The sequence below is a fragment of the Pipistrellus kuhlii genome, unplaced genomic scaffold, assembly GCF_014108245.1.
Source record: "Pipistrellus kuhlii isolate mPipKuh1 unplaced genomic scaffold, mPipKuh1.p scaffold_m20_p_2, whole genome shotgun sequence".
Taxonomy (NCBI): Eukaryota; Metazoa; Chordata; class Mammalia; order Chiroptera; family Vespertilionidae; genus Pipistrellus; species Pipistrellus kuhlii.
Genome location: NW_023425515.1, coordinates 36,538,520 through 36,554,218, shown reverse-complemented (window position 1 = coordinate 36,554,218; position 15,699 = coordinate 36,538,520). Strand labels below are relative to the sequence as shown.

Sequence of the window (15,699 nt, the reverse complement as noted above, 5' to 3'; positions counted from 1 at the left end):
CTCAATTAATTAGTTGTAATTTAATAAAAGGGATTGAGTGCAACGACAGGTTGGAAAGAAACATTAACATCTATGTTCCATGAAGACCCATGGACATGGACAACAGTGTGGTGACTGCAAGGGGTAAGAGGGGGGATGAAGGTGGAAGAGGGCATAGAGGAGATAAATGGTGATGGGAAAAATTAAATTAAAGAATATATATCTAGCCGAAACCGGTTTGGCTCAATGGATAGAGCGTCGGCTTGAGGACAGAAAGGTCCCAGGTTCGATTCTGGTCAAGGGCATGTGCCTTGGTTGCGGGCATATCCCCAGAAGGGGCTGTGCAAGAGGCAGCTGATCGATGACTCTCTCTCATCGATATTTCTAACTCTCTATCTCTCTCCCTTCCTCTCTGTACAAAATCAATAAAATATATTAAAAAAAAAAAAAAGAATATATATCTATGCTCCATAACATTGATGATGCTAGACATAATCACATCACAGGTCTGTTCTAGGAGGGATGTTTATAGTTCCCCTTGTTGAGCCAATGAGAAGTAGTTTTTCCATTAATGGAAAAGATTGATGCAACTAAAAAATGCAACTTTATTTATCTGCTTGATTTTAATTATGATGATGAGTTCTCTAAATTGGACTGAAAAGCCTTAAGTTAAAAACAGAGAAATTATCTGTTATACTTTTAATGTCTATCTTTTCTCTAATATGGTTGTTAAAATATGCACATTCTCTCCCAGTGAGACACATCTACAAACTCAAACTAGAGCAGAAATTGTTTTATGATATGACCAAACCTCATGAACTTCAGTCGATAAGCCTTACTTTTATCTGAGTTATCTGTTGTAAAAGAAAGTCTCAAGCCAAAAGCATTTAACAGAGAAAATGGTTTTATAAGGTTTGTGCTGTAAAATCCAACATTAATACTGCAAAATCAGAACTAATGTTTTGTTAGGGAATCATCCGGTTACAGGAAATGTTATTGAATTCTTTTACTTTGGTGAGGAGGTGGCAGCAGGGTCACCTTATTTATCATCAGTGTATCTCACAGTGGAAGAGGTTTTATTTCTCCCTGCTCAGCTATAATTGAGACTGTTAATTGATTTTTCCAATTCTCTATTATTACTTTGATGTTTTAGTCTATCTTATCATATGGAAGAATGGTATCTATTCCTTAATAAACGATTTGTCATACTTAAAGATTTGTGGCCCTAACTGGGTTGGCTCAGTAGATAGAGTGTCGGCCTGAAGACTGAAGGGTCCCCAGGTTTGATTCCAGCCAAGGGCATATGCCTGAGTTGCCTGGCTTAAAAGGGATTGAGTGCAGGCTCAATCTCTAGTAGGGGGCGTGCAGGAGGCAGCCAATCAATGATTCTCTCTCAGCATTGATGCTTCTTCTCTCTCTCCTCCCTTCCACTCTAAAATTAAAAAAAAAAGAAAAAGAAAAAAAAAGGCTTGGTGCATGGTCTAGTTTGCCACACTGATTTATTCAAGTATGTCCTATAGAGAAGGATTTAGCTTTTGTTGAATCTACAAAAATAGCAATGTAACCATAAAAATAAAGTAATTTCTATTTTAAAAATTTAATGCTTTTTAATGAGTTTTGTGTTCTACAAAATGTTAGAACTTAATGAAAGATATTTTCTGAGAATAATGAGCATTTTGATATTTTCATAATAGTACTCGGTAGTAGAGGCAACATCCCTACTTATGGAAAATTTCCTTTCTCTGAGTCTCTGAAGGTAGAACTATCATATTATGTAAATGAGGAAAAATGCCCCAGAATGACTCCTCCATATAAGGAAAAACACATGAATGTACAAAAAAAAAAAAAATACATTACCTTTCTCCACAGAGGTATCAGGTACTGCCTCAAGCGACTGCTTTATTGGTGAGGAAGCTTTCACTGGGGCTGGAATGGTCAAAGGCAAAGATGGTGGGGCATCAGAGACGTCTGACTCGGAGGACTGAGGGTAAATGGAGTCTTCTCCAAGGGAATGCCGGTGGAGCTCAACATCCACTACCTACAAAATCGGGCAATAATTGGGCTCATGAATTCATCATTAGTGTCCCAGAAAGCCCCAAACCTTCTAAGAACACAATATTCTAAGAGATGTGACAAATGATTTCTAATCATACTTCAAAGGCAACTTCCATCTCAAAAACTAAAGGATTATCCCAGAATATAATCTATTCTGGTTTAATAGATAATTAGTAATAGCAATCATAAAACTGAGGTCTTTCCATTTGTTTCAATGCCTTAGAACACTCTTCCCCCAAATCTTTCCATGTCTGCCTCTTTCTCACCATTTGGTCTCAATCCAATGTCGTCTTCTTACGCCTTCCCTAACCTACCTAGCTAAACCAACTCTTGTCCCCCAGCTACTCTCCTCTTTTTTGAACTTATTTGTAAATGAAACCTTATTTGCTTTTATGCTTACTGTATACCATCTGCCAGTTCTCAACACAACCAAGAATAGTTGAGAACAGTAGTTATCTTGTGTAGAAATCTGTATCCCCACTACCAAGACTGATGCCTCGCATATACTCTGTGCTCAAAAAAAAACTTCTAATATAACACAAAGTATAACTAGCTAATTATAGTTATAATGACTACTGCTGATATATCATAAATCCAAAAAAAGGTGAAGGAAGGGGGAGGACCTGGTAAGAAGAGAAAAAGTGAAGTTGGAGTCTCATACTTCCAGATTTCAAAATTTATAATTACAAAAGCTATATTAATTAAAATAGTATAGTACTGGCATAAAAGACATATAAACCATTAGAAAAGAATATATCACATATATGGTCAAATTATTATTATTATTTTAAAGTACTGTTATTTTTTAAAATATATTTTACTAGAGGCCCAGTGCACGAAATTAGTGCATGGGGGGTGGGTGTCCCTCAGCCCAGCCTGCACTCTCTCCAATATCGGACATCCCTCTCACAATCCAAGACTGCTGGCTCCCAACTGCTCGCCAGCCTGCCTTCCTGATTGCCCCTAACTGCTCCTACCTGGCAGCCTGATCACCCCCCAACTGCTCCCCTGCCAGCCTGATTGATGCCTAACTGCTCCCCTGCCAGCCTGATTGCCCTTAACTGCCGTCTCCTGCAGGCCTGATCACTCCTAACTGCCCTCCTATGTGGACCAGGTCACCCCTAACTGTCCTCCCATGCGGACCAGGTCACCCCTAACTGCTTTCCCCTGTAGGCCTGGTCCCCGCAACTGCCCTCCCCTGCAGGCTTGTTCCCTCCCCAACTGTTCTCCCCTGGAGGCCTGTGTATCTCTCAACAGCCCTTCCCTACAGGCCCGGTCACCCCCAACTGCCCTCCCCTGCTGGCCTGATCGCCCACACTGCCCTCCCTTGCAGGCCTGATCCCTGCCAACTGCCCTCCCCTGCTGGCCATCTTGTGTCCACATGAGAGCAGGATCTTTGACCACATCTTGTGCGTTGGAGTGATGATCAATATGCATATTACTCTTTTATTAGATAGATTAGAGGCCTGGCGCACAGATGGGGGCCAGATGGTTTGCCCTGAGGGTGTCCTGCATCAGGGAGGGGGTTTCCTTGGGGCATGGGGTGGCCTGGGCGAGGGGCCTGTGGTGGTTTTCAAGCCGGCCACACCCCCTATGACCAAAGTGGAAGCCCTAAGATCTGGGACTTATTTATGTTCTACAATTGAAACTTCATAGCCTTAAGCGGAAGCCAAGGCCGGCCAGGGCTGGGGAAGCTTCACTTCCTCCATCGCCGGGGGAAACTCAAGCCTCCTGCTCTCTCCAGCTCCGTGGCTGCTGCCATTTTTGTTGGGATTTATTTATCTTCTATAATTAAAACTTTGTAGCCTTGAGTGGAGGCCTGGGCCTGCCAGAGTGTGTGGAAAGCTTAGCTTCCTCCATTGCCGGAGAAACCCAAGCCTCCTGCTTGCTCCATGGCTGCAGCCATCTTGGTTGGGTTGATTTGCATACTCGCTCCTGGTTGGTTGTTGGGTGTGGCTTATGCGTGTAGCAGAGTGATGGTTAATTTGCATATTACTCTATTATTAGATAGTATTGCTTTTTTTTTTTTACAGAGAGGAAGTGAGGGGGATAGAGTTAGAAACATTGATCAGCCGCCTCCTGCACACCCCCTTCTGAGGATGTGCCCACAAATAAGGCACATGCCCTTGAACAGAATCGAACCTGGAATCCTTTAGTCCACAGGTTGATGCTTTATCCACTAAGCCAAACTGGTTGGGCTATGGTCAAATTAGTTTTGACAAGGAGGCCAAGACCATTCAATGTGAAAAGGATAGTCTTTCACAAAATGGTGTTGAGAAAATTGGATACCCACATGCATTAGAATGAATGTGGATCTTTACCTTACACCATATACAAAAATTAATAAAAATGGATCAAAGACCTAAAATAATAAAACTCTTAGAAGGAAACATAGGGGAAAACTTTATGACACTGGCTTTAGCAATGATTTCTTGGATATGACACAAAAAAACATGTAACAAAAGAAAAAAATATATAAATTGAACTAGGTCGAAACTACAAACTTTTGTGCACCCAAGGACATATTCAAGCATGAAAAGTTAAAAAAATAAAATAAAGGTCACCCACATAATGGGAGAAAATATTTGTATTTCATATATCTAATAAGAGACTAATACCAAGAATATAGAGAGAACTCCTAAAACTCAACAACAAAATCAAACAACCAGATTAAAAAATGGGTAAAGGATTTGAAGATATTTCTCAAAAGAAGATATACAAATGGCCAATAAACACATGAAAAGACGCTCAACATCAATTACCATTAGAGACATGTAAACCAAACCCACAATGAAATACCTGGTTACTATAAAAAAGACAAAAAACAATAAATGCTGGTGAATTGGAACCCTTATACACTGTTGGTGGAAATATAAAATGGTGCTGCTGTTATGGAAAACAGTATGGCAGGCCTCAAAAAATTAAAAACAGAATTATAGTATCATCCAGCAATATCACTGCTGGGTATCTATCATAAAGAATTAAAAGCAGGGACTGGAGCAAACTGGCCCACATTCTTAGTATTCACAATAGCCAAAAGATGTAACCAAGTCTAGCGTTCACTGACAGATAAATGGATAAACATAATGTACTATATATGTATAATGAAACATCATTCAGCCTTTTTGGGAAGGAAATTCTGACACATCTACAACGTGGATAAATCTCAAAAACATTATGCTAAGTGAAATATGTCAGTTACAAAAACAAAACACTGTACGATACCACTTATATTGCATCTAGTGTAGTCAAAATCAGAGAGAGAGAAAGTAGAAGGGTGAGTGCCAGGAGCTAGAGGAAGAGGAGAATAGAGAATTATCGTAAATTGTTACATTTTTCAGTTTTCCAAAAGGATGATAGCAATCACTGCACAAAATGTGAATATATGTAATAATACTTAAATGTATACTTAAAAATAGTAAATTTTATGTGTACTTTTTCACACTAAAAAGTAAATAAATGAGGATATAAAATTTTTCTAAATTTAGCACTCACTTTTTTCTAACTAAAAATGAAGATAAATTTTAAGTCTATTTGTTCCCAAATAATGCCATTGAGGGAAAAACCTACCGTCTCTGCTCCAAGAGTCTGCAAGCCAGTATATGTTCTATCCAGCTATTTAAAGACAAAAGCAAGAGTTAGGTTTCACATGTTTACTTATAAATATCATCTTATCTAACAGCTCTTTCACCACAAGTTTTCATACCATAACTACTTTTCCATAATATAAATTCATCACTTCAACAAAAACACTCAACATTTTGGGGAAGAATTACTCAATTAATTTTACTCAAAATTAATGTAAACCTCTGACAAACATGTAATAATCATACTTTTAATATAACAAATACACTTCTAACAACCCATTCTTAGGACAATCCAAAATTGGAGGATGTTTTACAAAAAAAAGATGTTTACTGCAGCATTATATATAATCACAAAAAATAAAAGCAATATAGATTTCTCAGACAGGCATATCATAATAGTTCTCCTACTTTGGGAAGTCTAATCTGATGGTGTGCAGAATGAAGACAGATTAGAATTAAAGGAGTTAATCAGGAAACAATAAAAGGATAGAATATAAGATTATGAAGAATAATGGTCTGCAATTAAAAAAAATATTTAGAACAAAAAGTGTAAGAAGCAAAGATGGTTCTGAGGATTGACACAGAAATGACAGGAAAAATGATACTTTAGTACAAATAAAAGTCATATGGTCACAATACAGGTGTGTAAGGTCTCAAGGACAATCTGTAATAATAAAAGAGTAATTTGCTAATTAGACTGGATGTCGTTACAGATATCCTTCCAGATGAAGCTGTGGCTGGAGGAAGCTGCCCGGGGCTCGGAGTGAAGCCAGTGTCGGCAGCCGGGGGAAGGCAGGCCTACTCTTGCACAAATTTTCATGCATCAGGCCTCTAGTTGATACAGAATATGTAGTAAAATTAAATTTTCAAAAAACTTGACAAGAAATGCTTTAAATACATCATTTAACAATACTGTGCCTCAATCTTTCACCAGGAATTCTAAATGATATGGACAATACAATATGCAAAACTATGCAAACAACTTCCTTAATCATCGGGATAAGGGCTGGGCCCAGTCTACAAAATGGTATGTGTAATGCTTAAAGTAAGGTAAAAAGAAAGCAAAACTAACTTAGACCTTCTAAGTAAGTGGGACCATGTTTTGCCCCTCTGAACAAAGTGGCAGTAAATTCTTTATTTGATTTGAGTTTTTCTGAGGACATAAAGCAATCTAATCTCACAGTAATCTCTAGAAAATCATGTGTACATGAAGTTAAACTGTCTTACAATGGCTGCATAACAAGCAATGGAGGGCAAATTTCAGCATGCCTTAAGGTTGAAAAGGTTCATTTATAGAACAAAGGAAACAAAAAAAGGATTTTTGCAGATGTACTCAGTTTCATTTAGCTCAGTTTAGGGAGTCATTAAGGAGAACAATGAAGTAAGCCACAAGTAAGGGTGCCATGGGAGAAGTTCAATATAGACAATGTATACAAGACTACTATAGAGAGGGCCTAGAGGAACCTTTAAAAATAGTCTGTCTTCCACCTATAAAAGTTAAATATGTTTCTTATGTAAAAATACTTTCAAAAAGCACACACAGATAAAAAGGTCATAGAAAATAGTTCACAACATCATTACTTCAATTATATACTCCAACATTTTGGTATATTTCTTTTGTGTCTTTTTTAAATCATGGTTGACCTCATACGTATACTTTATACTCTGTGCTTTCTGCTTACTATATAATGCTACTTTCCCCACAGGCATAGAAAACACTTAATACAATGTAACTTATAATAGCTTCATAGCAAGCCATGTGGATATATCAGAGAAGGATTTCTGGCAATACAAACCAAAGTGTTACAACCTTCACCATGGCCAGGTGGCTCAGTTGGCTGGACTGTCCTCCTGTACACCACAAGGTCGGGGTTTGACCCAGTCAGGGCACATACAGGAAGCAATGATCAATCCTTCCTCTCTCTAAAAATCCTTTCTCTCTCTAAAAATCAATAAACATATCCTCAGGCAAGGATAAATAACTGAAGTTTTACAATCTGCTGTAGTACTTTATATTTTCTACAACATGTTCACTTCAACTGTTACCCTTAGGAGGTAAACATATTCTTTATCCTTATGTGATAAACAGACAAGGCTTATTTCAGGAAATCCTCACCTAATGTCGTTGACAGATTCTGCGACTTTAAGCAAAACATCTATTTTTTATAATAAAACGTAATATGCTAATTAGACTGGACAGCTGAATGACCTTCTGGACAACCTCCCAGACAAAGCTGGGGCTCTGAGGCCCGAACCCCCTGCACGAATACCATGCATCAGGCCTCTAATAGAATAATGAAACCAAATCTACTATAGGTTAAATGATATATAGAAGAGTTAAGTTCCTATGACATCTCATCATTATAATGACATTGAATGAAACATAATTTTAGGACTTCCTGTATTTGCCTCATTTTTAAAATACATATATTCATTGATTTCAGAGAGGAAGGGACAGGGAAAGAGAGACAGAAACATCAATGATGAGAGAGAATCATTGATCAGTGACTTCCTGCACATCCCACATTGGGGATCGAGCCTGAAACCAGGGCATGTGCCCTGAACCTGGAATCAAACTGTGACCTCCTTGTTCATAGGTTGACACTCTCAACCACTGAGCCACACCACCCGGGCTTCATTTGCCTCATTTTATAGAAAAGTAAGATTTTTAAAAAACACAGATTAACAGCAGGTAACACAATAACAGTGAGCTCTGGTCAGAAATTCAAGTGTTCTGATGATCTGATCTAAAGAACATACATTCAACTATAAAGTGTCCCCCTCCCCAAACCCTTACAATCTTCAGAGGACAAAGGAGTGTATAGCAGTAAGCATAACACACTCGAAAAGATTTATCCTGCTTCCACTATCCTTCACCTGGCCACTTCTCTCAGAAAGACAAACCTACTATGTTCAATACCAGGTGAAAGAGATACTTCATTTCCAGAGAACAATGTTTTGTTACAATACCTTCAGATTATGTATGATATCTATCCGCTTGTTCTGGCTGTCCTTAAAGTGAACTTGAACTCTGACAGGAAACTCACCCCAGCCTCTTCTGGTCAGGTGAAAAGGAGGCTCTCTATGGAAGAGCAGATATTTTAATACATTAATCCACATGTAATCATTCTAAAGGAAAAGTTTTCTCCCAATGGATAAGTTAGAAATTCACATCCTTCTGACAATCATTTACATTTCCTCATTTGAAGGTAAATCAGTATGCTGCATTATGCTAAAATGCTAACTTATAGCCCTAACCAGTTTAGCTCATTGGATAGAGCATCAGCCTGCGGACTAAAGGATCCTAGGTTTGATTCCAGTCAAGGGCATGTACCTTGGTAAGGGGTGTGCAGGAGGCAGCTGATCAATGTTTCTCTCTCATGGATGTTTCTAACTCTCTATCCCTCTCTCTTCCTCTCTGTAAAACAAACAAACAAACAAACAAACAAAACAAACAATAAAATATATTTAAAAATAAATGAATAAATAAAATGCTAAATTATAAAAGAAAAATTTAACTTATACCTATATTAAATTTTCAATTACTGGATATTTAGAGCTAAGATATTTACCCTATACTAGAGGCCCAGTCCATGAAATTTGTGCACTGGGGCGGGGGGGGGGGGGGGGGGGTCCCTCAGCCCAGCCTGCCCCTTCTGACAGTCCGGGAGTCCTCAGGGGATGTCCTACTAATCTGGCCTCCCTCTGTCGCTGGCTGATCAGGGAAAGGCACTGTCCCCATCACCCCCTTGCTGCCGCCGCCTCTGGCCTCACTCTGCAGCAGGCGACCCAATGATCAGGGGAAGGTGACACCCCCATCACGTCTCTGCTGCTGCCACTGCCAGCCACAAGGCTGCCTGAGCCTCAGCCTTCGCAGCCACTGCAGCTTGCCTGTGACTCTCCCGGCCCTCAATGCCTGAGCCTCGGACCCTTGCAGCGGCAGCGGCCACTGGCAGCTTGCCTGAGCCTGGGACCAGCCCTGGTCAAGCGGCAGCCGCCCATTGCCTCCCCAACACTGCAAGTCCCCGCCCACCTGTGCGAGCAGCCTGATGATCAGTTGTTACTGTGACGGTGTCCCAACCAATATGCATATTACCCTATTATTAGACAGATAAGAAAAGGCTAATATGTAAATAGAATGAAGGGTGGAACAACCGAATAACTGGTCACTATGATATGTGCTGATCACCAGGGGGGCGCATGCGGGACATGGCAAGTGTCGGCTGCGGCAGGATGGTAGAGCAGGTAAGTGGGGTGCCAGACCAAGGCAGGGCACCAGTTGCCATCATTAGGGTGAGCCTCTGGTGGTTACTGAAAATTCTTTGCACCGAGGTCCAGCCCGGTGCTCGCACCAGGAGGTAGTGCCAGAGCCATCACTTGCACCCACTGCTGGCGTCCAGCACCAGTCCTAATCACTCAGCGCCGTCAGTGGGTGCAAGTGGTAATTGCTGGCACTGATCGCCCTTGAGGACTTCTCCACCTCCCCCTGCTCCTGAAGGATGATTGGGCAGCAGCTGCCACTCATACCCACTGACGCCAACCTTGCTTGCACCCACTGCTGGCACCAGCCCCAATCACTCCATGCTGTCAATGTGTGGGAGCAGGGCTGCCGCACACAGGAGATGGGAGAGGGCAGGGGGGCCACAGTGGGAACACAGAGGATGGGCCAAGACCTGCCCCTATACCCACTGTAGCCTTGTGGCCCCCCATTTCTTTCAAGGTGCACGAATTCATGCCCTGGGCCCCTAGTACCTTATAATCCAATGTCACTGTTTTCACAAATAATGAACTAGAGTAATTGGATGGCCTAAACAGTGTGGCTCAGTGGTTGAGCTCTGAGGACATGGTTCAATTCCCAGTCAGGAACTGCTCAATCCCCAGTAAGGGGTGTGCAGGAGGCAGCCAATCAATGATTCTCTCTCATCATTGTTGTGTGTGTGTGTGTGTGTGTGTGTGTGTATGTATGTATGTGTATATATATATATATATATATCCCTCTCTGAAGTCAATAAAAATATATTTTAAAAAATAAATAAAAAATATGAGTCAGAATCCTTGAGAGCTATTTGACAGACCTAGATTGAAATATATTTTCCCTACCCCCAACACTCATTTATTCCTGCACTCTGGCAAAAACACTATTTGAAAAAAACTCTATTTAAAAGTGACAATTTATCTGAATGTATCTGCTAAGAGGACTTAAAAGATATGTTCACAATATGATCTTCCCCAAATAGTGACTATGATTTCAGAGCACAGAGAGGAACTCGTGGGAATGCTAATTGAACCAATGAATTTTCAGTCAGAACCCGGTTTGTAAAAGAAAAAAAAAGAAAATTTGATGGAAAGAAAGATTGGCAAACTATTAATAATTGGTGCTAGATATATTAGGGTTCAATATACTCTGCTTTTGTACATGTTTGAAATTTTCCTTTCTCGAAAATCAATTTAAATGTTAAATTTTAAAAAGATAGATGTAAGACTAGAAGCGAAGGAAGAAAGAAAAGAAGGGAGGGAGACAGGGAGAAAGGGAGAGAGGGAAAGGAGGAAGAAAGAAAGGATTTCAAGGGAGTGTTTTCAAATTAAATCACTTTTCTTCCACTTGAATAAATTTGCGCTTCTTTATTTTATTTTTTTAAATATATTTTACTGATTTTTTAGAGAGGAAGGGAGAGGGACAGATAGTTGGAAACATCAATGAGAGAGAAACATCGATCAGCAGCCTCCTGTACACCCCCTACTGGGGATGTGCCTGCAATCAAGGTACATGCCCTTGACCTGAATCGAACCTAAGGCCCTTCAGTCCCCAGGCCCACGTTCTAACCACTGAGCCAAACCGGTTAGGGCAAATCTGCACTTCTTGAAACTCAAGTATGCTTACCTAACTTCCACAAGGTCGTTTGGTTTATAGCTGGGATGGAGGAAGAACCAAACTTTCTTGACAAAATGATTAATGCTGGGTTCTCTACGAGACCCTCGGACATACACCATCCATTTGTGGGTTGATTGGTCATTTTCTTCTCTCTTATCAGGAGGTATATACCTAGAGGAAAATAAAAAGAAACTGAATTTTTTTTTCCCTTCAAAAGCCTAATAAAACAATTAACACCTACTTAAAACAAGATTAAAAATAAATTATAAAAAGAAAACTGGGAAATTCACAAATATGTGGAGATTAAATAGCATGCTACTGAATCATCCCTGTGTCAAAGAGGAAAACAAAAGAGAAATAACATGAGACAACTGAAAATGGAAATACAAACACCAAAGCTTAAGAGATGCAGCAAAAGCAATCGTAAGAAGGAAGTTTATACCAATAAAAGCCTACATTAAAATAAAAAATCTCAAATAAACAACCTAACTTTATACCCTAAGGAACTAGAAAAAGTAAAACAAACTAAGACAAAGCTAATAGAAGGAAGGAAATAACAAAGATCAGAGAAGACTGAAATGACAATAAAAAGATAAAAGAATGAAAAATGTCCATCATTAATCATGAGAGAATCAAATTAAAACCACATGAAATATTACTTCACACCTGTCAGAATGGCTACCATCAATAAATCAACAAACAAGTGCTGGGAAGATGTGAAGAAAAGGGAACCCTCTTGTACTGTTATAGGAATTCAGACTGTTACAGCCGCTGTGAAAAGCAGTATGAAGTTTCCTCAAAAAGGTAAAAACAGAACTACCTTTTGACCGGAACTACTTTTTGACCCAGCAACCCCACTTCTGGGAATATATCCTAAGAATTCTGAAACACCAATTCAAAAGAACATATGCATGCTTAAGTTCATAGTAGCATTATTTACAATAGTCAATATTTGAAAACAGAACAAGTGCCTTCAGTAGATGAGTGAATAAAAAAGCTGTGATACCTGTACACAATGGAATACTATGCATCCATTAAAAAGGAAGTCTTACCTTTTGCAACAGCATGGATGGACCTGAAGATTATTATGCTAAGTAAATAAGCCAATATATTTTAAAACAAAACAACTAAGAGTTTGAAAAAAAAAATTACTGAGAGAAAAAGAGAGGAAAGGGCTTATCAACAGCTGCTTTGGAAGCTACAGATCAGACCCTGCTTCTCTGTCTAAGCCTCTTTCGGGGCCTGATCTGAAGCCCCCTTGGCAGTCAGTGCTAGGTCGCCATGGGCAACAGCACTGACTGCAGGACTGACTTCTGGCAGGTGGAGCCCTCAATGGAGCCTTCGGTCGTTATGGACCCTGGGTTTTTATATATTAGAATAAGAGTATGCCTGAGTTCTATTAACATAAATGGATGACTGAAAATGAGACAATTCAACTGGATACTCACTTGGACACATTGCCCACTACTATTGTTTTCTTTACAAAAAGTCGTGAAGTCTCATCTCCTGCAAGATCAACACTCCGCTGCTCTGTTTTATGGGAGCCAGTAATACTAGAGGTGTCCTGAAAGAAATCATAATTTTCATTTTCAATTTGGACAATTTTCAATAGGCAGAAACTATAAAATCATACAAGGTATGAAATGAATAACTTGCAATTTTTTTATTATAAAATTCTCTGGCTTTGTAGCACCTCAGAGTATAAAATAATAATTTTACTCTAATTTTTCATTAGTTGAGACAAAATAGTTTGTACACTATATTTCCACATGTGTGTATTAATAGGCATACATATATGCTTTGTCTATGCAAATAGTGTGGAAGGATACACAAGAAACTAATTACAATGATTACCTCTAGGAAATGGAAAAGGGGAAAGGGCTCAATGGGATTTACTTTCTTTTCAACCTTCTATACTATCAAAACATTTCAATAAGAAGTAATTTCAACACAATAGTTCAAGTTTAATTATGGAAACAGACTGCCAGAATTTAAATCGTGTTTTTTTCATTTAGTAGATGTGTAATATTGGGTAATTATTTAACTTCTGTTTCAGTTCCCTCACCTATAAAATAAAGATGATAGTTTTTACCTTACACGATTGCTTTGTACAATTCTTAGAAAAGTGCCTGAAACATAGTGCTAAATATTTGTTACATAAACATGGCTATGTATATTATATAAAAGATGATAAATTTCCAAATTCAATGACCAACATAACCTGAATTCTTTTTAATTATAAAAAGAAAAAATATACAGTATTTCCCCAGAAACAATACTGAAAAAGGCAAGTTAACCCAAACATTAACTACAAGTTCTGATTTTTGAGTAGTGGCATTATAATTGATTTTTCTATTCTTTTTTACTTTTCTGTAGTTTAATTTTTTCAGCAATAAATACCTGAATTTATAACAAAAAATATTTCCAATTTCACTTTTATTTAAAAAAAAAATCAAATCCTTGATGTCTGAGTTTGTGAAAAGGAACCCTGAAATGTCTTTCTTCTATCATAGAACGTAGATGAGAAAAACCATCAGTCTCATTTCTAAAGCCAAATGTTGCCCTGGCTGGTGTGGCTCAGTTAGTAGGCATTGCCCCTGTACCAAAAGGTTGCTGGTTCGATTCCTGGTCAGGGCTGTTTCACTGCCACATCAATGTTTTTCTCTCTCCTTCTCCTTTTTTCTCTCTCAAAAGGTTGTTTGTTTTTTTCAATAACTTTTTTTTTAAATAAACAAAGCCAAATATTATACTAACAAGTTCAGAGTATCTTGAGATGGCAACTCCATAAACTGGTAAGATCAAAGTGCAATAAATGGTTTTCAATTCTATTTATCATTCGTCAAATTTCCTCCAGTTATCAAAGTATCTTAGACTATCAAGTTTCACAGAGTAAAATGCTAAAGAATCACTGCACTTGCAAATAAACATGACAGAGTGGAAAGACCTTGGCAAGGTCACAGCATTGCCAACTCCTCAAAATTTCTTTCATATCCATGTGACTGGCACTAGGAGTGGTGCCATATGCAGGGGTACTGAATTTTAAAATCAGAAAGACATAGGTTTAGCCCTAGCTGGTTTTGCTCAGGGTAAAGTGGTGGTCTTCTGAGAAGGGTCCCAGACTTGATCCCCAGTATGGGGCATGCAGGAGGCAGCCAATCAATGATTCTCTCTCATCATTGATGTTTCTATTTCTCTTTTCCTCTCCCTTCCTCTCTGACATCAATAAAAATTAAAAAATAAATTTAAAAATGTTGAAGAACTAAAGAAAGACATAGGTTTAGCCCTGGCTGGTTTGGCTAAGTAGATAGAGTATCAGCTAGTAGTTTAAAGGGTTCCAAATTCAATTCTAGTCATGGGCACATGCCTCAGTTGCAGGCTCAATCCCTAACCCTGGTGGGGGCATGTGTGGAAGGCAGCCTATCAACGCGTGTCTCTCTCACATCAATGTTTCTCTGTGTCTCTCCCCCTCTTTTCCACTTTCTCTGAAAATCTATGGAAAATGTCCTTGGATGAGGAGTAACAAAAATAACAACAAAAATGAAAAACATAGGTTTAGCTCAGTTCTGATGCTTGTGGACACATACAACTTTAATCTCATTGAGACTCAGTTTTCCCATCTCTAAAAGGAATATAATAAACTTATTTCCCAGGGTTCCTATAAAATAGGTTAAATGAAATAACATGCACACACTCTAATAAATATAGTTCCCTTTTCCTTTGGTTCCCTCCCGTCCATCCAACTATACCCTTCCAGTATTTCGACTTGGTCTCTGTTCCATGTTGTTTGAGAGTCTTTCCTCTATATCCATATTGCTGTTATTGTCTTTGTCAGACAAGAAGTCATTGTGTTGAGATAAAGAATCACTTTCAGAATGATTGGCTGATGGAGTTTCTGATCTCTGATTAGCAGGAGATGATGACCTAGATGGTGATTCCAAAAATTTCTTGATAGCAGGATGATTAAAAACCATTGTATCACATGCCTTTGATCCCTGCAAAAGTGAAAGCAATCAAAATAAACTTTAATCAAATTCATCAAAAGTAGGCAAAATTATCTACTTTATGTTCATGCTTAAACTCTTTCAAAATCTCTCCACACCCGTAAAATAAAGTCCTAATTCCTGAACATGGTCTGAACCACCAAAACAAGAAAGTGATAAATAACTATCCTAACACTAAAGGCTAACGATACAAGTCCTCTGAAGG

The 15,699-nt window shown here is 38.8% G+C and overlaps 1 protein-coding gene across 13 annotated transcripts in view; it reads right to left on the bottom strand.

Annotated features, from left to right (window-relative positions):
• The window catches only part of YEATS2 (YEATS domain containing 2), a 91,774-nt gene that overhangs the window by 45,981 nt on the left and 30,094 nt on the right, over positions 1 to 15,699 (bottom strand). For 11 of the 13 annotated variants that reach the window (XR_006742055.1, XR_006742054.1, XM_045583738.1 and 8 more), the window contains 6 exons: positions 15,240 to 15,485; positions 12,942 to 13,057; positions 11,503 to 11,664; positions 8,592 to 8,703; positions 5,605 to 5,649; positions 1,837 to 2,017 (listed from right to left, as the gene is read on the bottom strand). Coding sequence is in view for 11 of the 13 variants with exons in the window: in XM_045583738.1 (XP_045439694.1) it covers positions 1,837 to 2,017; positions 5,605 to 5,649; positions 8,592 to 8,703; positions 11,503 to 11,664; positions 12,942 to 13,057; positions 15,240 to 15,485 (862 nt within the window). In the remaining 2 variants the exon portion in view is untranslated. Of the gene's footprint in view, positions 1 to 1,836; positions 2,018 to 5,604; positions 5,650 to 8,591; positions 8,704 to 11,502; positions 11,665 to 12,941; positions 13,058 to 15,184; positions 15,486 to 15,699 lie in introns of those variants that run through there. The other 2 variants (XM_045583741.1, XM_045583742.1) reach the window with 2 other exon arrangements.